Source organism: Netta rufina, assembly GCF_964035555.1.
Source record: "Netta rufina genome assembly, chromosome: 28".
Classification (NCBI taxonomy): Eukaryota; Metazoa; Chordata; class Aves; order Anseriformes; family Anatidae; genus Netta; species Netta rufina.
The window spans coordinates 4,627,498-4,650,890 of record NC_140152.1 but is presented as its reverse complement, the minus strand read 5'-3'; the positions used below and the strand labels follow the sequence as shown (position 1 = coordinate 4,650,890).

General features: G+C 59.6%; 3 protein-coding genes across 6 annotated transcripts; 1 reads left to right on the top strand and 2 right to left on the bottom strand.

The window, feature by feature from the left end:
* Positions 1-79: 79 nt before the first annotated feature.
* RFXANK (regulatory factor X associated ankyrin containing protein) lies at positions 80-5,816 on the bottom strand. 4 transcript variants are annotated; one of them, XM_084302667.1, is made up of 10 exons: positions 5,643-5,816; positions 4,904-5,126; positions 4,584-4,661; positions 3,788-3,868; positions 3,458-3,523; positions 3,185-3,285; positions 2,098-2,223; positions 1,498-1,615; positions 1,231-1,311; positions 80-865 (listed from the first exon to the last, which is right to left on the bottom strand). In XM_084302667.1, exons 2-10 carry the CDS (start codon positions 5,109-5,111, stop codon positions 807-809), a joined length of 918 nt encoding a protein of 305 aa, XP_084158793.1. In that variant the 5' UTR covers positions 5,112-5,126; positions 5,643-5,816; the 3' UTR covers positions 80-806. The 4 variants fall into 4 exon arrangements, with proteins under 4 accessions (XP_084158793.1, XP_084158794.1, XP_084158791.1 ...); XM_084302668.1 differs by having other exon boundaries at positions 1,549-1,615; XM_084302665.1 differs by having other exon boundaries at positions 80-1,311.
* Positions 5,817-5,854: 38 nt separating this feature from the next.
* BORCS8 (BLOC-1 related complex subunit 8) lies at positions 5,855-13,464 on the top strand. The gene is made up of 5 exons (XM_084302915.1): positions 5,855-5,913; positions 7,169-7,281; positions 11,368-11,432; positions 11,832-11,939; positions 12,931-13,464. Exons 1-5 carry the CDS (start codon positions 5,877-5,879, stop codon positions 12,971-12,973), a joined length of 366 nt encoding a protein of 121 aa, XP_084159041.1. The 5' UTR covers positions 5,855-5,876; the 3' UTR covers positions 12,974-13,464.
* Positions 13,465-14,450: 986 nt separating this feature from the next.
* On the bottom strand, positions 14,451-18,919 carry LOC311219583 (transmembrane protein 221-like; the record flags this gene model as incomplete). The annotated part of the gene is made up of 3 exons (XM_084302770.1): positions 14,451-14,968; positions 15,266-15,351; positions 18,606-18,919. 3 exons carry the CDS (start codon positions 18,917-18,919, stop codon positions 14,451-14,453), a joined length of 918 nt encoding a protein of 305 aa, XP_084158896.1.
* Positions 18,920-23,393: the final 4,474 nt, after the last annotated feature.

The window sequence follows — 23,393 nt, the reverse complement described above, 5'->3', positions numbered from 1 at the left end:
CCTGCCCCAGCCCTGGTTTTGGTTCTGCTGCCGTGATCTTGGGGGCTGGTTTGGGCAGGGGGAGAGGAGGAGAAGCTGCTCCCTCCCCGTGCTGGGGGCTCTGGCTGTCCCCCTGCTTTGGTAACCACCCCTGAGCTGCTCGGAGCAGCAGTTTGCAGGCTCACAGGGCGCAGGCTCAGCTGCTGGCGGGGCCGTGCTGTGCTCCTGGCTGGCAGGGTGAGATTTCCTGCAGGATTTTGCTCCTGCCCATGGGTATTTGCCTGGCTGTGTGCAGGAAGAGCTTGGCAAGTTTACAGGTGCAAGAGGGAGCCACGCTCGTCAATGAGGCAGCTCTGGAGAGGAATATGGGGGCGCCAGGAGGGTGCCAGCCTCGAAGAGCTTGGTTGGCCCAGTTCCCTATTAGCTGGTGCTGGGATGGGGGGCTGGCTGCCGTGACAGACCACGGGGATGCAATTGAGGTAAGAGACAGGGCTCCACACGGCTGCTTTTAGGGTTTACTTCCAAAAAAATGCAATACTTGAATGCACGCAGGAAGCAGCCGAGCCCAGAAGGAGCAGAAATGCAGCTGCCCTGAGGAGTGAGTGTCCCTGGGTGCGAGGCACCGAGGCCGTGCCACCTTCCAGGAGTGGCCTAAATCCGCCGAGGCCAAGCGGTTGGTTCACAGCTTCCTCCACGTGCTCCTTGCTCGAAGCACTGTGCTGCTGCCTGTTTTGGGACTGCTGGGTCAGGCCACGTTGGTCCCAGAAGAGAGCCCTGCGTCGGCCAAGAGAAGCGCTGGTGCTGCAGCGGCGCAGCGTGAGCCACTGTCACTCCAACCCCTTGTTCTGGAATAGCTTGAGGATGTGATTTTCAATAACCTGTTGGACTAATGAAGGGAAGAGAAGGGAGAGAGATGAAATCCAGGGAAGCCAAGCCTGTAAGAACCTGTTTCTGCTGTGGGTAGGACCTGGGCACTCTTTGGCTCCTGTTTTCCAAGGGGAAGCTGGAAAATCCCTTTCTCCAAGGGCCCATCTCTCCTGTCCCAGTCCCGCTGCCAGCACAGCTCTGGTTTGGAGGGGGAGCAAGGGGAACAGGACCTCATTTGACTTCTCTGGCTCGGTTTCTCTGCATGGCAGAGCAGGGAGCTGTGGTGGAAGGTCAAAGAAAGCCCTGAGCTGGGCTGGGAGCTGCCTGTAGGGTCGCTGCGGAGGGAAGTCAGGGCTCCCTGCCACGTGTGGAAGGGACACTTGCCTTTCTTGTGCCCCAGGGCCACGGCCAGATCCATCGGGGTGTAGCCAGAATCTGCTTCTGTCGTCAGGTCGGCACCACGAGCTGCAAGCAGGCAGTGGCAGTCAGGGCGCAGCGTGCCCCTGCTGACACGGCGTCCCCTCTGGGGCCGGTGCAGGGTGAGGAGACCCCCAAAAAGCGCCCCTCCTGGCTGGGCAGCGCCCCGTGACACCCCCAGGCTGCTCAGGCTTTCCCCCCAGGCACGTCAGGCTCCGTCCCCGAGGCGGTTACCAACAAGCCACAACTCGAGGCCGAGGATTAAGCGCGGATCTTCCCCGTTACCTAGTAGGGCCTCGACACACTTGACGTGATTGCCGCGCACGGCGTAGAGCAGAGGAGTGCCGCCATTCTGCAGGGAAAGGGAAGGGGTTGTGTCATTGCTGGCCTCGCACGGGGCTGTGCTCACACAGCTCCTGCTCCTCCCAGAGAGGTCGATCCCTGACCCGCTGGGCTCCCCTTTCTACCCTCTCCCAGCTCCGGGCTGAGTGTTGTCTTGCAGAGCGGCTCTGCGCGGGTTTTATTCTCTGTATGCAATAAAATAACTGTAATCCGAAAGGCAACCTTAATTTCTGAGTGCAGTTTCCTTGTGGCTGGTAACATCACCACTGTGAGCAAGCGAGGAAACCATTTAAAATTATTATCTAGATTAATTTCTCGAAACAACTGCGTGAGCAAGTAAACGAGCGTCGCAAGCCCGGGAAGCAGCTGGGAGAAGCGCGCTGCTGCTGACTCGGCCCGGAACGAGGTGAACTCGCTGCTGCTTTTAAAAATGAGCTTTGCAGAGCCTCGTCTGGGGCCTGGTGTCGCTCGCCGTGCCGCAGCAGCACTCACCCAGTCGTAGATGTTGATGTCTGCGTTCCTCTCCAGCAGCATGATGACGATGTCGGTGTAGCCGCCCATGCTGGCCAGGGACAGGGCGCTCTCCCGCTCCTTCGCCAGCGCGTGGGGGTCAGCACCCTAGGGAGACAGCACAGACGTTAGCCCCGCTGGGTGAAGGAGCCCTGCTGAGAGGCAGGGAGCTTGGCACAGCCTTGCTGAACGCCCTGGGCTGGCTGATTGTGGAGCCAGGTCCTCAGCCTCGTGGGGAAGAGAGCGCTCCCCCAGTCCCCGTGACCTCTCCTTCCCAAAGTCCTTACCAGGCATGTTCTAATCAACAAAAGTCTCAGGTGAGGACTTAAAAGCCCTTCTCCAGTGTCAGTAAGTTAAGCCTCATGGCTTCTGGTACTCAGTTCTTTCCCCCATCACCAGTAACAGCATTACTGGCCCTGTCTAGAGGCGCCTGGACAGTATCTGTTCTCTCTTTTGTTAGTGCTCTACCTAAAAACCCGCCCTGTCCTCTGAGCTCTGCGAGCCGTGGACCTCTCCTGGATTTCACTATCTCCTCTAGCAACGCATCCCCTCATTTATTTGGGGTTCTGTTTGTCTTTCTGGTAACAAACTGCAGCTAAACGAGCCAGCATTGGGCCAGGGTTTGTGTAACACAAGGACAAGAGCTTCGGGGAGCACACAAGGACCTGGTCCCTGCTCACCCCCACGCAGCCCCTGGCTGCAGGCCCAGCACTTGAGGACGATGCAGGGATGAGTTCATTAACTGCAATGATACCTCAGCGAGCGCATTTACAGGCAGATTACGGGGCCCAAGTGATAAGTCTGATCTCAAATTACCAATAAGCAGATATTTAATTACAAACAGTTATTGCTAGCTGTGAGATAAGGCTCTTCATGCTCCTGACTTAGCCCGCAGCCTGACGGGGAGCATCCAGCAGCGTCTGAGCCATTAGCTCTGTGAATGTGGCCTGTTTGGTGCTGGGGGAAAGGCTGGCTGAGGCACCAGGACAGTTCTAGACATTTTGGCAGGCACTGGGGCTGGAGTTGGGAAGTCTCTTGTTAACAAGGCACTGCACAAATGTGGCCTTACCCATTCCAGCAGGTGACGGACCGTTTCGATCTCTCCAAAGGCTGCAGCCCAGATCAGCGGCGTGAAACCTCTCTCGTCACGTTTATTTACCAAGTTCTCCCCTGCACAAAACCCAGACATCTTAAATAGGAAGGTCAAAACCCCCTTCTGCTTCCTGTCACCCCCCTGTAAAGCCAGCAAAGGCTGTAAAACTAAGCCAAGGGTTTATCAAAGGGTGCTCTGTGAGCTGGCAGGACTCTGTATGAGCTGGGATGAGATCCCACAGACACGTACCTTTCCGAAGGTGCTCCTTCAGCTGGCTGAGCTCACCTTGAGCAGCTAGCTGGTGAATGGACAGCGCTAGGGGAGAGAGAATGCAACCATCAGGACAAAAATCAGCTCAGCGCCCATCATCTCAAGGGGGAGCCCTGCAGGTGATACCCAGACAGCCCCAAGCGAACCCCCAAAAACCCCAGTGGGTAATGAACAGCTTTCTGCAGGTGCTGAGAACAGAGGAACAGCAGCAGATGGAGGGAGGCTCCAGTCCCACTGTCCTGCTGCTCCCTCTGCATCCCCACGTCTGCAGTGTGAGGTGCAGAGCACGATGTGCCCAGCTGTACTCACTGTCCAGTGTGGCTGGGAGGGCTGAGACCTCGTTGCCGCGCTGCCTGTTCGTCAGCGTGTTCGAGTGCTTCAGGGGGAAGCCTGTTCCAGAGAGAGGAGAGAGTCAGGGAACGTTTCCTCCGTGTACAGGGAGGAACCAGGCTGACCAGAGGCCAAGTGCCTCATGGAAACTCCTGTCAGCCTAACGCGACTTATCTGAAGCTGTTCCCTCCTGTCAAAACTGAGCTCTGCACAGAAGGAATTATCCCCTTGCAAGGGAAGAGCCTGGGGATCGAGGTTTGACCAGCGTGCGGGGACCAACAGCTGAGCAGGGAAGATAAAACAGCCCAAACAGCTGCCCAAGGAGGGGCACGGTCCATCTGGGCCACCACGGGAGACAGGGATCTTGCATTAATGGCATAATTGCACACGATATACTGCAGAGTACAGCCTGGGGATGCACTCAAGTTCATCCTCGTATTTCCTACGCGTGAAGAGCTCCACTTGGAAACCTGGGTGTATTTCCAACAAGCGACTGGTAGTTTAATTAGGAAAGTGCAGAGAAAGACTTCACAAACTCCAGTTCCTCTGCATGGAGCTGCAGCGACCTCTCACTGCCAACACAAGTCATCAGCAAGGCTTAGATCTGGACTTAGTCTTGCTGCATCATGGAAGGGACCAAGAGTGGTAAAGGACTTTTTTCCAGCTGCATTTGTGGGATGAGAGATCCCTTTGCAGGCAGATGACCTCTCCCACGCCCGTCTCCCTCTGGGGCTGCGCACCAGGAGCTGTGAGCACCAGGCTCTGCAATACTCACTGTCAAGGGCTGAGAGCTCAGTGCTCCTCTGCCTGTCCATCGAGGCAGTTGAGGGCTTGAGAAGGGCGTCTGCTCCACCTGCAGAACAAGGATAATTGTTGGGGACCTTGGTGTCACTTCGTGGGGAGCAGGCTGGGCTCTGCGTGGCACAGTGAGACCTGGCTGGCTCGACAAACACCTCACAGCCACCCCTACTGCTGCAGGGGGCTGCAGGAAAGCTGCTTTCACCAGGCTCCTTCTCTGTCTGAATCCCCCTGGAGGGTTTGGTTCTGGGTATGCCCTGTCTCAGCTGTCACCCCCCTGCCACCCCCAGCACTCACCGTCCACAGAGCTGGAGCACAAAATGTCCCTGTCCGGCTGCAGGAGCCCTGCAGGGACACCTCCATCCTCTGTGTCCTCAGTCCCAGTCAGCTCCCCCATGGCTGCTGCTCCTTCAGCTCCACTCTCACCCTCTTCTGGCAGCTCCTGGGCGTCCTCGTCACTCAGGGGAGCCTCCATGAGACGGGCGGCTGCTTCTTCACCTTCCATGGGGGAACTGCGACACTAAAGCGTTAAAAAAAGGGAAAAGCTTCCTCAGGGGAACTGCCCCAGCACCGTGTTAAGGGGGATAAACCTTTTATGGGTGAACTGCCCCATAATTGTGTCAAGAAGGGGACAAAACCTTCCATGGGGGAACCACCCCAACACAATATCAAGGTGGGGGAGCAGCAGGGAGGTCTCCCAGGACACAAAGGGCCGTTGTGGGGTGCAGGCCGCCCCGTCCCCACACGCAGCCATCGCTCCCCTTAATTTCGGGCCCCTTTTTGCCCCCACCACACAGGCGCCACCCCCCTACCCCCTGCCACCCCCACAGGCCTGGCCTCACCCCCAGCCCCCGGCCCCGCGAGGAACCCTTTCGGATCCCCCTTCCTCGAGCCCCGAGGGTCCCGGGGGGGGTCCCGGGGGGGGTCCCGGTGCTGTCCCCACCCGGTGACACCAGGAGAGGAGCGGGAGGAGGGGGGGGGCGAGCCCTGCGCCCACCCGAGCCCTCCAAGCCCTGAGGAGGAAGGCGGCGGTTACCTGCTGGGCGCCGCGCTCCGGGGCTCCGCCAACGGCTGCGAGTGGTCAAATTTTTTGGGGAAAGACCCCAAGTTTGTTTTCTTTTTTGGGGGATCCCCGATTTGAGGGGGGAACCCCGGTTTTTGCTTTTTTTTTTTAGGGGGGAGCGAAGCGGAACGCTTGTGCCCGGGGGCTCGGTGCCCGGCCGGGGCGGGGAGCGGAGGCACCGGCGGAAGAGGAAGCGGCGGGGCCGGCATGGAGGAGCCCGAGATGCAGCTGAAGGTGAAGAAAGGTCGGAGCGGCCCCGGCAGCGCTGGTGGAGGGGGGGAGGTACCCGTTATCGCCCAGTCGCGACAGGCTGGCTTGCGATAGGGAGCCGCGGCGCCCGCGCGTGTCGCGATATGGCCCCGCAGCGGCCGCGCGTGTCGCGATAGGGCCCCGTAGCGACAGCATCTGTCGCGATAAGGCCCTGCGGGGCGGGAGAGAGGAGGGAGGAGCAGCCCGCGACCCGTTTCGCTGTTTTGTTGGTCGTCACGGGGTCGTGACGGGGCAGGGCGGGGCGTGTCACGGGAGGGTAGGGCGCGACATGTCGCGACAGGGCAGGGCGGGCAACGCAGGGGCTGGCGGGGGGTCGCGGTCGCCTTCAGAAGGCCGGCGGGGCCGCGTCTCGTACAGAAGAAAAGCCCTGAGCCGGGGGGGACGGGGCCGGTAAAACAGCCAGCGAGGCAGAGGAGTCGGCATAAATAAAATATAAAATAAAATATAAAATAAAATAAAATAAAATAAAATAAAATAAAATAAAATGAAATAAAATGTTCAAAGTGAGGTAATGTCCCGTGAGGAGCGAGCTGTCAGCCTGTGGAGGTGGCACCCAAAAAGGGGTTTCTACGTGAGCGCAGGTGGGACGGGGTCGGGGGGGATTTGGGGGGCTGGGGGCAGCACTGGCCCTTCCTGAGCCCCCCCCGGCCGCTGTGGGGGAGCTTTTGGGGTGTTGGGTGGGTGTGTGGAGGGGGAAGGAGAAGGACCCCAAACTGGAGGTGGCTGAGGTGCAGGAGAGCTCAAGGGGCTGGGACTGGGCCGAGACTCGGAGCCCCCAGCCCTCGAGGTGGCCAAGCCAGCAGCCCCCCGCTGCTCCCCGCTGCCTCGTGACCACCTCAAATTGCTCAAAAACTGTGGCCCAGTCCTCAAAACCAGGACAAACCCCTGCTGGCACTGAGCTGCTGGGGCTGGCGACGTCCCAGGGCGATCTGTGTCCACCCGGTGCTCCTTGCTGTGGATGCGAGCTGCCTGTCGTGGGTGTTGCCTTCACACCCTCGTTAACAGGCTGGCGATCCAAAATATTTGGGTTTTTGCTCTGATCTCTTTCCCCTGGCATGGCATCACCTTGTCCCAGAGCGGCCCCCACAGGGCGCTGAGCAGCTGGGGTGTGGGAGGGTGCAGCGGGTGCTCCCTGAGCCCCCCCAGTCCCCCCAAGGGAGCCCCTCGAACCCCACCTTCCTCCCCCCTGCTCCCTGCTTTCAGTAATTCTGCCGCTTCTCTCGTTGCAGTTACGGACAAGTTCACGGAGAGCATGTATGTCCTGGCCAACGAGCCCTCCGTGGCGCTCTACCGCCTCCAGGAGCACGTCAGGAGATCGCTTCCAGAGCTCGCTCAGCACAAGGTGAGTCAGGCTTCGCTTCGGCCTCCAGACCTGAGGCACAGCCAAACTCGGGCTCTTTTCCTGAGCTGGAACATCATCGCTATCTTGGGACGATGGGGAAGGAGGAAGGGAATCAGCCCTGGGGGCACAAGAATTGTCTGAGAAGGGTTGAGGTGCTGTGGGACCCCGCTCAGCCTGAACTGGAGGGGCTGAGGAGGATTTGCACGTTCATCTGCAGCCCCCAGGTGAAACTTTCCAGGCCAACCTCATCCCAAAGCTCCCAGCACCGGAGACAAAGTGCGGAGACAAAGAAAAATGAGCAGCCTGTCTTGTACGGGGAGGGGGGAGGAGGCAGACGTTAAATCTTATTACCCCTGGCTACACTGCAAGATTTTTATTTCCGACATAAAATAAGGAGGAGGGCAGGAGGAGGGAAGGGGGAGTGGGAAGAAACAAGTGCGAGGAGCCCACACGAGGCAAGGCAGGATAATGAATCGCATCTCACAGCTGTGTTCCTGCTTCCCTCCAGAGCACGGAGCAGAGACACTTTAATGCCAGCCTTGTTGTCCTTCTCCCTCTTCTGCCAGTCATGATTCATTAGGAGTGATGTCTCATGAATAGATTACTGCTTCATGTCTATGCTAATGCACTGTCAGGCCCCATTTTTCACCTTTGCTTTACAGCCCTAGTTTCCAAATTAACCTGGATTGTGACACTTTATTATTCAATTATTTATTAGCATTTCCTATACGTGCCTGCGTGCGGCCCTAGGTACGCAGAGATGTATGTGCACCTATAGCACACGCCGATGCGATTGCATCACGGGCTTCTAATATTATTCCTGCGCTGTCGCTTGCTCTCATTTAATCAAGTTTCGGGGAAGGTGGCCGGAACAAAAGGAAATTGAGCAAATTGTATGACGAGCCATGCAGAGGGAAGAGATCAGTTTCCATCACGGCACGGTTTGTCACGGGGACGGGGGCGAGGGGCCACGCAGCAGCACAAATGGAAGCGACAGCCGAGAGGCCGTGCCGGAGAAGAACTCAGAGAGTTCTTTTTAGCCCAAAGTGCTGCTGTTTTCCACCTTCTTCATGTGCCAGCAGCAAATAGCAGGACGCTGTGGGGCCCCGTGTGACTGTAGCCAACACATGTTAGGCTCCTTTGGCCTTTGCTGCCTTCATTTTCAGCCTCCCAGCATCTCCTGCCCTGGGTGCTGGCTCCTGCAGTGACGGTGCAGGTCAGGGCAAAGCTGCTGAGCCCTTTTTTTGGCTCCTGCCTTTGTGTTTACTCGTGCATCCACGTGGCGAGGGCCGGAAGAAAATGCTAAGAAGGGTAAGGAGGTGATTTGGTGCAGCTGGAACAACGGGACGCAGAGCTGCTGGTGGTGACACCTCCTCCAGCCTCACCCACTCCCACATTCATTTTTCAAAGGCTGCAGCGTCGTGGGTGGGAGCTTGCTGTCCTCCCTGCTGGCAGCCAGCGCCCTGCCTGCGCTGCCAGGCTGCTGGTATGGACCTTGTGGTCAGATCCCCTCTTTTTTTTTGATCCCTCTCTCATTTTATCCCAGGTCCAGGCGCTGCAGTTTGCAGCAAACAGGCCGTGCCTGCCAAACCCCTCAGCCCAGGCGGCCAAACCTTTGCAGAAAGGGACGTGCTCGGTGCCCTGACGGGGCTGTTGGCACAGAGGAGTGTTCAATTTGGTGGGGGGGGGATATTTTGGGGCTGTCGGCTCTGCAGCAAGGCACTGGAACAGGAGGGTGTCAGCGGGGCTGCGCGCCGTGAAGGCGCTGTCAGGTTTTATCTACCTCAGAGCAAAGGCATTAGAGCAGGGTGGTTTTCATTCCTCGGAACGGAAAAGGAGAAAGAGGAGCGGTCTGCCCGGATCCGTTCTCGTGTAATTTATTCCCCAGGTGTAAGTAATGGATGGAGGGAGCGGGATTTATTGGTGCTTTCCAGCTCTCCTTCAGCCTTGCGGCAACTCCGTCGCCGGCTGGCAGAGTTCTCCTGAAACCCAGCCTTTATTTAAAACCCCCAGGGGATTAAACCTAGGAAAAACCGGGAGGGAGGGAGCTGGGAGAAAAAAAAAGTTTAGGCGAGGAGAAGGTCACCTCCACGCCTTTCCAACAAGCAACTTTCTTTGATTTGATTAGAAATAATCTTAATGCCTCCCTCACCATCTGAAAGTCTCCAGGCAGATTTAGCACCTCGCTGATAAGAGGGAGAGCGATGCGAGGCCCTCGCTGCCTCCACGTGCCGTGGCTGAGCTGCTAAGCCCTGCTCCACGCCAAGCAGCCTGTCTGGATTTCCCCTGGTCTTTGGAGAACGTAGATCTCCTCGTTAATTTGCTGCCAAGCAGCAGGGATCTGTCATTAAGTGCTGTTGTATGTTAAGAGCTGGCTTTAGCTCTTAAACTGCATCCGAGGGCACAGCCTGGGAATTTCAAGAAAGGACATGAAGGAAAGATTAAGAAGCCGGGAGCTCGAGGGAGAGGCTTTTTGTTCCCAATTAAGGGCATCGCATTCCCGGGAAGTGGTGGGGGTGCTGGGAACGGGCGTCAGTGGCTCTGGTACTGGGAAATGATTAAAATCTGCTGGTGCTCAGAAGTGGCAGGAGCACGGAAAAGCGGCTGTTGGAGCAGACTGCATCGTCCCCACTTGCTCATAGGAGCTCTGCAGCCGCCGTCTCTGCCTTTCCAGTGTTGCCCCTGTGCCCTCGCCCTGTGCTGGGCTTTGCAGGCTGAGGGTCAGCGCTTCAAATTGTCCAGAAAAGGTGGAAGAAATGGTGCTGGGAATTTGTTCCCTGGGGTCTCCTGAATTTCGCGGGGCAGAGCCTTTCACGAGGGCAGCCAGAGCGCTGCTCTGCTGACACAAGCGGCTGAGCCAGCGGGATGTCAGGCTCTAAACGGTTGTTAAAGATCGTCTGGCACCTCTCGGAGTGAACAGGCTGAGGAGCTGCAGGAGATATCCGTGTCTTCTGCAGCTGCCTCTGCTCTCAAACCCTGCTCTCAGCCACAGATACGGTCGTGCAAAACGTGAGCGGACTGCGGAGCAAGCGCGGTCTCTGCAGGACGGCTTCTGGGGTTGTGAGTCCCGGGCTGACGTACCCTCTCCTGCGGAGAACTGCCTAGAGCACTGCATGTGGAGGCTTGTTTCTTTTGTGCTTTAGAGCTCTGTGGTCAAGCGTCCCGATGTAGGACAGGCTTTGAACAGCAGAAGTGATTTTGGACGCGCTCCAAGCTCCTACCCGACCTCCTTCAGTCACAAAAAGGGGCCCTTGGATTTCCTCTGCCTTGTAACTAGACCCAGCAGAATAGACTTGAGAATTAGCTCCCATGAGAACATATTTTCAAGAGTGCCCGAGCTACTTAAGGACTTTGGAAATAGTTATCTATTGAGCTACACCTCTGAATCGAGCTGCGCTTTCATTGTAATTTGTGTACTCGCTTGGTTTTCCCTTTCCTTGGAGCTCCAGCATGCAGTTACGTGCCACGCCAGAGCTGCGTGTAGTCCCTGGACTCGTGTGGAGTTCCCAGGGCTTCTTCCAAGCCCATAAAAAGAAGGGCACGGTGCTGAGTGCTGCTTGGGATCGGATAGCAGAGTTTCAGACAGCAGAACAGGGGGGCTTGTGGCTGTGAAAACGGTTCTGAGTCGCAGGTCTGATGAAAGGAGAGCTTTCGGTGCTGCAGAATAAACAATTTTATCTGGGGAGGGAGCTGGGTTAGCTCAGAGCCTGGACCAGGCCCACCAGGAGGTCTGATTTCGCTGGCACTTCCAGCCAGTCCTGTGCGCTCGGGCAGCTGCTGGCTGCTCGCAGCCTGCCTCACCGTGCCTCTTCGCTGCCTCGCGGGCACATCCGAAAACAAGGGGAATTTGGCCGGAGCATCTGAAAGGTTGGCCCAAACCAGTAGCCCTTCCAGAAATTCACACAATAAACGTCTCTTTTACATGCTGGGGCTCGGCACCCGGAGCCAGGCGTCGCAGGCTGTCGGGCAGGAGCTGGGATCCAAGCTCAGCTTCTGGTGAAAAGCAGCCAAAGCCCTCGGTAGGGCAGGGCTGGCAGAGCTCACCCCGTGCGTGCCCAACGCTGCCTGCTCTTTCTTCTCTTGCAGTCCGACATGCAGAGCTGGGAGGAGCAAAGCCAAGGAGCCATCTACACGGTGGAGTACGCCTGCAGGTAGGTGCAGACCTCTCCGAAAAAGAGGGGCTGGGCTCAGCAGCACGGCTTTGGGGCTGGAAACGAAGCAGCCTGCGCTTTGCTGGCACCTTCCTGGTGCGAGCCGGGAAGGAGCGGTTGGGGTGGGAGGCTCAGGGTGCAGGCAGAGCTCTCCGAACCTCGGGGGCTTCGCTTTGATGAGGTGCCCGCTCGTCCCCACTCGTGTGTGCATCGCAGAGCTGCCAGATCTCCTGCAGGAGATCCACCCACAGCCGATTTAGTGGCTGAAGCTGCAGAGCGCTGCCTAAAGCTGAGGTTTCTTCCTCCCAGTCCTCTCTGCCAAGGCAGAGGGCTCTAAAACCACCCCACAGGGGGAAATATTAACCAGCCCTTCTCCCTCCATCCCCTCTCTGCTTTCAGTGCCATAAAGAACATGACGGACAGCAGCGTGTACTTCAAGAGCATCGACAGCCTGCTCAAGCACGCCATCGCCATGAAGGATCAGCTGAACGCTGCTCAGGGCCGCAGGTAGCGAGGGGCTTGGCACCGACCTGCCCGTGTATCTGGGCACCCGTTCTGGCTCCCAGAGGCTCTGGAGATGTAAAACAGCCCAGTACAAACACGCCAAGCGGTTATCTCAGTAATGTGATTGCAGGCTGTTATTTATAAGAGCGTGCTGCTTGCCTTCCAGTGATTTTTTTCTGGCTTTGTTTGCCATGGGAAGCAAATAATCTTGTTTACAAAAGGGTAACTGGAAAATAATTTATTTCCTTATTTAAAAAGGGATGTTTGGTTCCGTAATACATTAAATATTTGTTGTGTTAAAGGCATTTGGAGTGATGCTACTGAGATGGAGTAGGTGAGAGGCTGCCTTTGGTACCCTGTCATCCATGTGGCTTTTTCTGAGGAGAGTCCCTTAGAGATTAGTGGCGCTGACAGACGTGGCAGAAAGATTATGCATTTTTGTGTGCCTGCAGCTGAACTACAGCTACGAAAACATCTTCCAGCAGATTGTCTGAGCCCAGTGTATTTGTCTCTCCTGAGAACTGTGTTGGTGTTGGAGTCTGACTGCTTAGGAGTGAGAAGACTCCCAAATGCCCCTGCCCACCACGGACAGTTCTAAATGCCCGTCCCTGATAAAACCACCCCAGCAGACAAAGCACCTCTGTCTCTGCAGAACGACTCCGCTTTAGACGTTTCTGGTACAGGGTCTGTGTTTTCCCAGTTGCCCGTGCAGCAGGGTCACACCGTGCAGCCCTAACAGAGCATTTTTAGACTTGTTTCTTGTTTGTTTGGTTTTGCGGTGGTGTGGCTGTGACGATTGCTGTCTTGACACCCATGGGGGCTGCTGTGTGCTGCTCCGTAGCCTGCACAGCATGCTGAAAGGTGTGCTTGTCTTAGCAGCTCTCCCTCTCCGAGCAGTGAGGCTTTATTTTAGGGCTCCCCTGGTTCTTCACATTCCCATGGCTGCTGACGTCCTGCCTGCCTGCTGGACATGACTGTCTCTTTCTTTTTACAGCACCGCTGGCCCACAAGCCAAGAATCCTCCAGCTAGTTCCTGATTTCGGACAAGACTGGCTGTCCTCTGCCTTCTTCTCCAGCCCAGCTCCGTGCTCACCGACCACGTGGAGGAATAAGAACCCTTCTGCTCAGTCTGTGAAGCTGCCCACAGGTCGGCCTGCCTCGCTGTTCCCAGTAACGAGGTGCTGCACCTGAGCAGGCAAAAAAAACTCTTGGGGTCAGGACTGCCTTTGTGGGGCAGCCTCTTTCCCCACTGTTCTGCAAAAAGGGAAACGGGGTGGTTCTGCATTTGTCCTTTCCAGTTCTTTCTGATGGCAGACTGCTACGAGGCGTTTTTCTCTCTACCTCTTGGCCACAGAAGTATCTCAGCAAAAACTAGGTCTTGCTTTCAGTATTTCGTAGGTGGCTGTGGAAAGACTTAATGTAGGCACACTTCAGCTTTGTTCGGGAGGCATTCTGCAGGGAGAGTTTCTCATGTGTGTGCCAGGAAGTGCTGAATTTGGTCTTAGTGAGAACAATAATAAAAAGGCAAAACAAATAAGTTCTGTCTCAAACCTTCCCCTCTTGCTCGCTCAGGCTGGGGGGTCTTGGAGCCTCCTGGCTCTGCTCGTTTCACAGGGCACGGAGCAAAACAAAGACACGCAGAGTTGGAGCCTTTCAAGTGAAAAAGAAACTGTCCTGCTCTTCAGACAAAATTGGACTTTCTTCATCCCTTGTCGAGCACTGTTAATCTCTCTTGGAGCCAGCAGTTGTGTTCTGCTGAAGAATTTCCCAGAGATGCGGGGATCAAAGCAGTGCCAGGCTCAGTTTCCAAAGAAATGCTCTGCGTGGTGCTCAGGGCGCCAGGTGCCTTTCAGGACAGTAACACGGAAGGTGAGAGGATCTGTTTGGATCAGTGGCTTCCTTTCACTCCCTGAAATACTCTGCTGACTGCTGGCTGATGAAGATTTGGGGAAGAACCCAGCATGCTGCTGCTCTGGGCCTGTGCAGGGCCAGAGCTGTGTCCTGCTCAGAGGGTCGAGGTGCTGGTGCCCGGGCAGGAGGCCTCTCTGCCACCTCAAACCCTTTCTCTGCAACCTTCAGACTCCTCTGGCTCCATCTCACTTGTTGCTCCTCCATCGCCTCTCCTGGTTTCTTAAACCTGGCTGCAGGGAAGCCCTCGGGTTGGCGCCGTGAGCTCTTGGTGTCGTGCCGGCTCCTGGGGATAGAGGAGGGAGGAGGAAAATGGGAGGGGGAATGGAGAGAGGTAGAGGCAGCCAAAGAAAGCTGGGATCTGCTGCGGAAGGAGGGCAGGTCTGCTCGTGGACTAGCTCCTCTTGCTCCTCACGCGTCTTTGAGGGACTGGGAGCTGTCTTCTGGTGTCTGCAGGAGGGCAGAGGGTGGAAAATCAGCCACCCCCGGGTCTGAGGAGGCTCCTTGCCACAGGGGTCGAGACGGGACCTACGTTAAGCTCTAAACAGAGATGCAAATCCTGCAGCCTCCGCGTGATGAGACGGGGTGAAGAAGCCCCTCTTCCACTCACACCAGCGTCGAGTCCTTGCCCGAGGCCCCAGGTTTGCGCGCCAGCACGTTCCTCATCTCGCGGGTGACGCCGTTCCAGGGCTTGCCCTGTGCCTGCAGCAGGGCCGACTCCGCCGACAGCGTCCTGTGCGTGCGGGGCAGGTTGTAGCTCTCCTGCTCGGAGCGAGCCCCGGGGCTGCCCGACGAGGTGAGGTTGCTGCTGCCCAGGGATCCCAGCTGGGATTTGCGCTCCAGGAAAGGAGGGAAGGAAAACTCCCGGTGGATTTCGGGCCGGGGCCGGGACGTGGCCACGTTCTTGTTGTTGAGGTCGCCGGTGGGAGGGTCGCTGTGCTGGGCAGAGTCGTTCTCATACAGGGTGGGAGAGACCTCGGGGTGGCTGCGGCGGGAGAGCTGGGAAGCACGCACCAGGGCGTGCGTCACCGTGACCAGCAGGACGATGATGCCGGAGGAGAGGATGCAGGCGCTGGCGATCCCGGCCTCGAGTTCGAAGAGCAGCAGCATGTAGATGGCAAGAGCTGGAAGGCAAAGCGTAACGAACCGTGAGGACTCGAGGGATGCATCTGAGCTGTGAAAGGTCAGGGCAGAAGCGCCCCGGGAGGGCTGGTCACCGGGAACAGAGAGATCTCACTACGGGAATGAGCTGGCCGTGACGTTTGCAAAGCAAACCCGATGCTGGAGTGGAAACTCAGCAGCTCACGAGCACTCAGCGACCGGCACTGAAGGCACGGGCTGGGCTGAAGCTGCACGAGCCCTGCTGGGACAATTTTCCCCCACTCTGGGCTGTGCTGTGCTGGTGGGAAATGAGCACTTGCCTGTTAGGTAGACCGAGACCCCACAGCAGAACAAGCCGATGGCGGCGTGGCGAACTGTTCGGCTGTCCAGAAGGAACCAGTCTGCCCTGCAAAAACAGGAGAGAAAAACGCTTTGCTGGTCTCAGCACAGGAAAAAGCGCCGGTGCCGAGGCCCCTGCTGAGAAACTGAAACGCTGGTTTTGCATAGAGAAGAGGTTCAGGGGCAGGTCATGAGCCCGAGGAGCTCTGTGGAATTGGGGTTTCCCCCAGGCCGCCGGGCTGCGTTGTTCCAGCTCTGGAACAGAAGGTGGTGAGATGAGGTGAATTTTCAAACTTTCCCTGTCTGGTTCTAGCTGTGCTTCGGAAACCAGGTGGGACAGATTCACATGGCTCAGGGCTTTTTGCAGGTGATTTGTCCTTGTTCAGCAAACCCTGAAGAGCAAGCAGGGAACAGAAGTGAGGCAGCGAGCCCGTTTCCCCCCGAAAGAAACGAGAGAAAAGCAAAGTGCCGCTGCGTTGAATGAAGCAAGGCCAGGTTTCTCTCTTCAACCTTGGGATTGGCTTGCTTTGCTCAGCTCAGATTGCAAGCCTTTTGTCCGGAGGGGGCTCGGTGTTTGAATTGTGCCTAAAACACATGAAAAGACCAGCTCCTTTCCAGCAGGGCCTTTGTTCCGCGCCCAGCACCGACCCCTGCGCCTGCTGCGCTGCGGCCGAGGCCACACGCTCTCCGTGGGCACGGTCTCGGGGCCAGCCCCAGCCCACCAGCAGCTCATCCTGCTGCTCGAGCATCTCCAGAGCCAGCTGGCAGTGCCAAACCTCGGTCCTGCCTCGCTGGGCCCTGGAAGTCACCAGAGGGCTCTTCTGCCAGTGAGCAGGATGAGGGCACGGTGCAGCATGGCTAGGGCGCAGGCTGGAGGCGACGCGGAGCCTCAGACCCCAAAATGCTCCGAGAGATGTGGCAGGATCATGATGCAGGACAGCCACAAAGAGCCCCCCGAACCATCTGGCCGTGCCAAGGGTGCACAGGGCACCGCTGCTCCTGCTGGCACCTCCAAAACTCCCAGGAGCTGGTCAGAAACCCACCCTGGCATGGAAGCACCGGCTCACCGGGCAGCAGCACGACGGTCCTGGCAGGCTCAGCCCTCGTGATGCTCCTCCACCACCCCGTGGGACGAACAAAGCAGCCAAGGGATGCCGTGCCCTGTCCCCATCTCCCCCCCAGGAGTGTCCCAACCCTGTCCCCTCCTCCCGGCCTTGCTGTCCCCACCGAGCGTTGCCCGTCGCAGCCAGGAGCCGTTAATAGAGCCTGGACCCGCTCCTCGCTGCCCGGCGGGGAAGAGCAGCCGCTTTGTTTTATTAATTACCTGAGTCGGGGGGGGGGTTGGATTAGCGGGGAGGAGAAGGACTTTGTTTGGAGCTGGCTCGGGCCATTGAGCGCGGCGCTGAGAAGCGGAGCGGTAATTCAGTGTGACAGCCCCAACGTGGGAAAGGGCCCCGGGACGTGAGCGGGTCCCCTAATGAAACCGGCGTCCAGAGGGGCCGGGGCAGCTCGGCCACAAGGGGATGGCACCAAACGGCATCCAGCATCGTGGGGGAGAGGGGCTGCATCCCTCCACTGCCTCCTGCCCCAGGCTGTGGGCACAGCTTGCAAACAACCACCCCAACGTCCCAAGAACCGTCCCTTTTCTTCCCAAACTTGAGCACAACCCTCAGCTCGCAGCTGGGGAAACTGAGGCGCGGCCAGCCCAAGCCATCTGCTCGATGCCAGGCAGGGGGGTGCAGATCCAAGGCTCCTGCCCTGCCCTTTGCAGGCTCCAACCTGCCCGAGCCTCGCGCGGCCAGCAGCAGAGCCAAAAGCAGCCCTTATTTTGCAGGGAGGAGAGCACAGAAGCATCATTTAAAGCCAAATTGTTTGGGGACAGCTCTCCTGCTCGGGGAGATGCACCAGCAGGCTCCACAGCCGTGCGTGAGGGTTGCTCTGACCTGAAGCCCTTGACCGAGCCGTTGCCCCCTGAGGTGCGGGCTGTCCCACGGCCGGCACGCTCCCTCCCTGTGCTGTGAGCTGGCATTTGGCTGCCTGATTAGTGCCTGTCCTGCCTCGTGTTCAGGGCTCCCCCCAAAAAAAAACGGCACCACTTCCACAAAGAGCATTTTCCAGCCCAAAATCCACGCCGAACCTCGGACAAATTCACAGCGCATGGGGAATTTTCTGCTCGGAGTTTTCCAGCAGGAGCTGAGCTCCCACGGAGAGCGAGGTTTTCTCCAGGAGCTCTGTTTTGCAGAAATATTTTGCTCTCCCTCGCTAATGAGGACACGTCAGCGTCGCTTGCAAGGCGCCGAGCGGAGACGTTGCTCACTTGCTGGGGCTGTTGTGCGCGGTGTAAGGCTCACAAGTTGTGTCTGGTCAGGGGCAGAGCTGTTGAGCCTAAATTCTGCTGTCCTCTAGCAGAATTTTGGTTTGCCCAAGCCAGAGCAGTCCCAAAATGATCCTGCAGAGACCATCGCATGAGGGACCCCCACGCACAGACCAGTTTCCAGCCAGACACATTTAACTGCTGTCATTTGTGAGCTGATTTCTTCTCTGCACCCAGAGCAGAGCTGGTGCCAGGCTGGACCCTTGTGGGGGGGGGGCACCACCAAAACCCAGCTCGTGCCCGAGGAAGGAGGAATTGCTTTGGAGAGAGTTTTATGAGTGTAAACCCGCTGGTAATGATTAAGTCAACACGTGTCTTCTGGTTAATGAACCTGGGCCTACGGTCGTTTGGGTGCTGTGCCAGCAGTGCCCCAAAGAGCCCGGCTCTGCCCCTGCACAGGCACAAATTTGGGGTGGCTGCTGGGCACCCCCTGCGCTCCCCCGAGTACAGACCCCAGCACGAGGGCTGGGCTCACATCGGGGAAAATAAATCAGGTGCCCCGGCGCAGCCAGGTGGATGGGTGGCTGCAAACTTGCCCCTTGACAATAATACAGGCACTCAGCACAGCTCCATGCTGAATTTGAGGGCCGTATTTCCATCCCCCGGGGCTTATCAGCCAGAGACAACCCCACTTCCCGGGCTGGCACGGCATCGATGGAAGAACTTTGTGATGTTGAAGTGCTCAGCGTGTGCCAGCAGCACCGACCGCTCCCCAAAACCACCGCGGTCAAAGTCCCCTCAGCCACTGCCCCCCCCCCAGGGACATTCAATAATGGGGGATCCAAAATCCCTCCGAGCCTCCCCAGCACCCCCAGGACTCCAGAACACCCGGCTGCCCCCCAAATCCCCCCGACGCCCAAATCCCCGGCTCCCATCCCCAATCCTTGGTGCCCGTCCCCAGTCCCCGGTGCCCATCCCCAACCCCGGTACCCCCCCCCTGCTCTCACCGCTCGGTCCCGGACTGCCCCCGGCACAGCTCGGTGCTGAAGTAGCCGTGGAGGAGGCAGAGCAGGAGGCAGCTCACGTTGAGCACCAGGCAGAGCGCGGCCAGCACGGCCGACACCGGCAGAAGCGCGGCGGCCGCCGCCTCCGGTAGCGCCCCTCGACCGGGACCGGGACCGGGACCGGGACCGGGACCGGGTCCCGTCCTCCCCGCCGGCAGCTGGAAGATGAGGCTGGAAGCCAGCAGGGCCATGGCAGCGGACAGCGTGCCGAAGAGCAGGAGAACCGTCAGGGCACGCTGCGGGTAGGAGGAGGGCATGGTGGCACCGGCACCGGCAACCGGGGCGCACCGGGAGCGCACCGAGAACCGGGGGACACCCGGAACCGGAGGGCACCGGGACGGCAGAGCCGCTCCGTGCCCGGGGGAGCTCCGTGCACCCCCGGTACTCCCGCAGCCACACCGGCACCGAGCCCCGGGACAGAGCTGCGGCCCCTCCAGGCGTGCGCCCTCCCTCCGTGCGCCGCTGCCCGGCCGGGGCGGGTCGGGGCGGGCCGGTCCTGCCCCCCCAAGGCCGGCCCCTCGCCAAGGGGGGTGCACAGCCGGGCCGCCCCCCATCGGCCGGGACCCCCGGCTCCGCCTGCATCCACCCCCGGAGCTCTCCAAGGGGGCAGGAAAAGGCAGAGGGCTCTGGGGATAGATGGACGGGAGGGTGCTGGGGGGGGGACCCCACCGGCACCCCTCTGCTCCCCCCCGCAGCCCCCTCGCTTCTCCCATTCCCACACCCCTGGGAAAATCCTGGGGGGAAGGGGATGCTGCCAGGGCCTGATCCTGCCCCCCCCCCAAGAGGTGCTTCGGGCCTCCACCTGCAGGGGAGGCCTCCTCGCCAGGGAGGGGGCACCCCAAATACATTCCTGCGAGGCTGAGAAAGGGCCGGCGAAGCGCTGCCCTGCCGTCAGCACAAGTTTCCCGTGCCTTATAAATATCCTGGGAAGCAGAAGCACATCGTCCCCTGGGAACGGCTGGGAATTGCCCTCTGCTGTGCTCTCCCTCGGGGGGCTCGCGCTGAGCGCCCCCACAGCCCCGTTTTGCGTGCCCCCTGCCAGGAAGGTTACCCGTTATTTTGGGAAAATTCACTCTGCGGGTCCCTCCTTATCCTGGGAAGACGCTGTGCTTCGGAAAGCCCTGCCTCAGTTTCCCCACTCGAGCCCTCAGCCCTCCAAGCACCGATTTCCCGCATGTATGGGACAAGGGGGACATTGGGGTCGTGCCTTTCCGTGAATGTCCCAGGCACCCTGCCAGGGCCAGGCGGATGGGGACAGGGACCAGGTATGACCCAGGCTCCTCCAGCCTGGTGGCCTGGCTGTGGGATCTGGGCAGGCGACCTTTCCGTCACGGCTGCTCGTCTCGCGTGGGTGGTTCCCGCTGGCACCCTCTGCTCCAGCCAGAGCCGCACGGGACACGGGGCTATTTTGGACGCGGGTGTTGTTGGCCTTGGCAGGCAGCACGGCTTTGGCTCCCTGCTCATTTCCAGCCCCGCTCACATTTTTGGCTGTGCAGGATGTTGGTCCCCAGCCCCGTGTCGCTGGCGCTCGGCCCAGGGTCCCCAAACCAGTGCCCGGTGCCGGTGTCTCCGTCCCCTCGCAGTGGCCGGGAGAGCAACGGGGCTCAGCTGCACCCCATGGGCTGCTCGGTTTGGGGTTCAGCCTGGGGCAACCATCAGCTCAGGCTCCCCAAAACCCCAGGACTTTGGGGCAGGAAGGGCCTCAAGAGGGAGCTCAAAGCTTTCGAACCTCCAGCCTGGAGCTTGCAGGGAGCAGCCAGGCAGAGCCTGGGCCCCCCCTGATCTGGGGGGGCTCTGGGCAGCCCTGCACCCAAAAAGGGGGGTTGGCTGCTGCGGATGGAAGCAGTCTGGGCCAAGCTGAACCCCAAGGAACCCCAAAACAAGGGCAATGGACAGGGAGGTCCCATGGTCTGGGTGGACATGGGTGTCCCTTGTGTGTCCCCAAAACCCCCCCAAGGCAGGAGGGGACACCTGGACACGTGGTGGGCAGAATGCTGCTCTGCCGATTCCCTCGTACTTCTGCTCCCCCTCCCTCCTCCTCCTCTTCAGGATCAATTAAGATTATGAGCAGGGCTAATTAACAGTCTGCTAATTGCACTCTGAAGCCCTCTGTAAATCATGAGCTTTAAAAGCAGCTCTGAGCAAGATGTCACGTCCCTTTCTGCCTGCAAAAACCGCGCAGGAACCCGGATCCAGCCAGCCCCCAGCCCCTCTCTACCCAGGGATGGGGACCAGACCCCTGGTGTGAATGGGGCGTAACGACACGCGTGTGTGTCCCGGGGCTGTCCTGGGAGCAGATTTCCAGTCAACCCTTGCAAACCCCTTCCCACTGCTGCCCTGGAAGCTCCGCTCACGTGGCGAGAGCTGGGGAGTTGCATCAGTTCCCCCTCGCTGCTGTAAACACTCCCCGTGGGATGAGCAGCTCCCGGGCAGCCCTTGGCATCTCCACCCCGGTGGCAGGCGGTGACCTCTCCGGAGCTCATCTGGGGGCCTGGACACAGAGCCAGGATCCATCGGTGTCCCCCCAAGCCCAAGCTGGCCGTGGGTTTGTCACCAGGCGGCGGAGCAGCAGCTCGCTTTGCTCTGCAGAGTGCACGCCGGGTCGCTCTGCACCGGTTTCGAGCTGCAGGATCCACCAACACGTGCATCCTCCTCACCCTGCTTGAGGTAGCCGGGCGCTCAGCGGGTTTCTGCCGCGTGCCCCTGCTGGGGACGGTGCCAGGAAATCACAGCTGGTTCGTCCCAGGTGTCACCGGGTCCTGCCCCTGCCCGGCGTGCGGGATTTGCAGCGCTTGCACCTTGCAGGCGCTGGGTTGCTTTTTATTTTTTTTTATTATTATTTTTTAATTTTTTTTTTCAAAGCAGGTCCCCGGCAGCTTGTGGGGTGCGTGTTGAGGTTTCGCTCAGCGTCCCCGGCACTTCCTCGCAGCCTCCCTCGTGTTATGTCACTGCGGTTCACCGGCCCCCGCTTTGGTTTCCAGGACCACTCGCTGCAGGGTGGGGATGGCCGAGCTGAGCAAATGCAGCAGCGGCCACGGCTGGCGTCTGTCCCGGCTGGTGTCTGTCTGTCCCAACCGGTGTCTGTCCCGCCTCTCCAGGGGGCCAGGGACAAGCCCCTTGCAGGGCAAAACATTTCATTTATAAACATAAAAGATAAAAAAGGGAGCGAGTGCGTTAACTGTTTCGTTTCTGAGCAGGTGAGGTTTTTTTCTCCGTGGTTTTGCTGAGCCCCCTGCGACCCTGGGGAACGGGGTTTGGGCACCCCCAGCCCCACAGTGGATGGATGTGCGGGGAGCTGGTGATGCTGGGGGGTCCTGGGGATCTGGTGTGGGCCAAACCCAGAGCCTGGCCCTAAACCCATCCCCAGGAAGCCTCCGCTCAGCCTAAACCTGTTCCCCTGCAGTGAGGGCACAGCCACCCCCTAAATCTCATGCCAGCCCCAAATCCCCACCAGCCCCACATCTCCCCCTATCCCCAAATCCCTACCAGCCCCACATCCTCCCCCATAACACCCCCCAAATCTCCCACCAAATCTCCCCCAGACCCCAAATCCCCCCATCCCCTCCCCAACACCCCCTTTATGCCACCCCCCCAGGACCCCAAACCCACCCGCTGCCTGCCCGCGGTCCCCCAAACCCCAACCCTTAGCGCGCCTCCCTCCCCTTTCCTATTCGGGGAGGGCGGGCTTATGCAAATCACCGCCCCATATCCTCCAATGGGAAGGGAGCCCGGCTGCTCTATGCAAATTTTTCTCGCGGAGAGGGCGGGGTTATGCAAATGCAGCGGCGCGGCTGGGGCAAGCGGCGGGCAGCGCGCGGCTCCCGGGACTCGCACCGGCACCGGACCGGCACCGGCACCGGCACCGGACGGCGGCGGCGGGGCCGCACCGGGGCCGGGCCGGCTCCGTTGCAGCGCCGGGCCCCCGCGGCCGTGCCGGTGGAGACTTACCGAGGAGAAGCAGCCGGCGGCCAGGTGCGTGGCCCGGGCGGGGAGGGGGGTCCCGTGCGTCCCGGGACGCGGACAGCCCCCGACCCCCGCTGGGGAAGCCGGTACCGGGCGGCACCGGGGCAGAGGGCACCGTTGGGGTGCCGGGCTGGGTATGTGGGGGGGTGCCAACCGCGTGCCCCCAGCCCCGTGCCCGTTCTCCACCCCCGGGTGGTGGCAGCCCCGCGGTGGGAGCCCCGTCGGGGCGCACGGGTTGGGGGAGCGGGGTCGGTCCCGGCTGGCCGGGGGGTGCCGGTGCGGCCGGGCCGGCGCCCTGCGGGCTGCCCTGGGCACGGCGGAGCCCTGGCCCCCGCCCCGCCGTCTAGGGATGGAGCGCTATAAAAAGCCTGCGGTTTGCGCTGCGCTCGGGGCGGTTATTTTTACTCGTGTCTGTGCAGAGAGGAACGCCTAGGTTTAACCCAAAAGTGCAGCCTGGAGGGCAGCCGCCCTGCCCCGCCACTGCCAGCCTCATAAACCTGGTCCCCAGCGCCCCTCTGCTGGGCTTTGGGTGGTGGGAGCGAGCCCACGGTGCAGAGGGGAAACTGAGGCACGGCACAGCCGGGCTGTCTGGGGGTGCAGGCACAGCACCGGGACACCCCAGCCACGCTGCAGGACCAGGGCCTGATCTCCCCGTAGCTTTGCTGGGATGTTGCACGGCTCTGGCAGGCTTGGAGCTCGGTTTCCTCGCTGCTCCAGAGCTGGGATGCCACCCGTGCATGGCTCTTTCTCGCCAGCGCGTGGCATTTC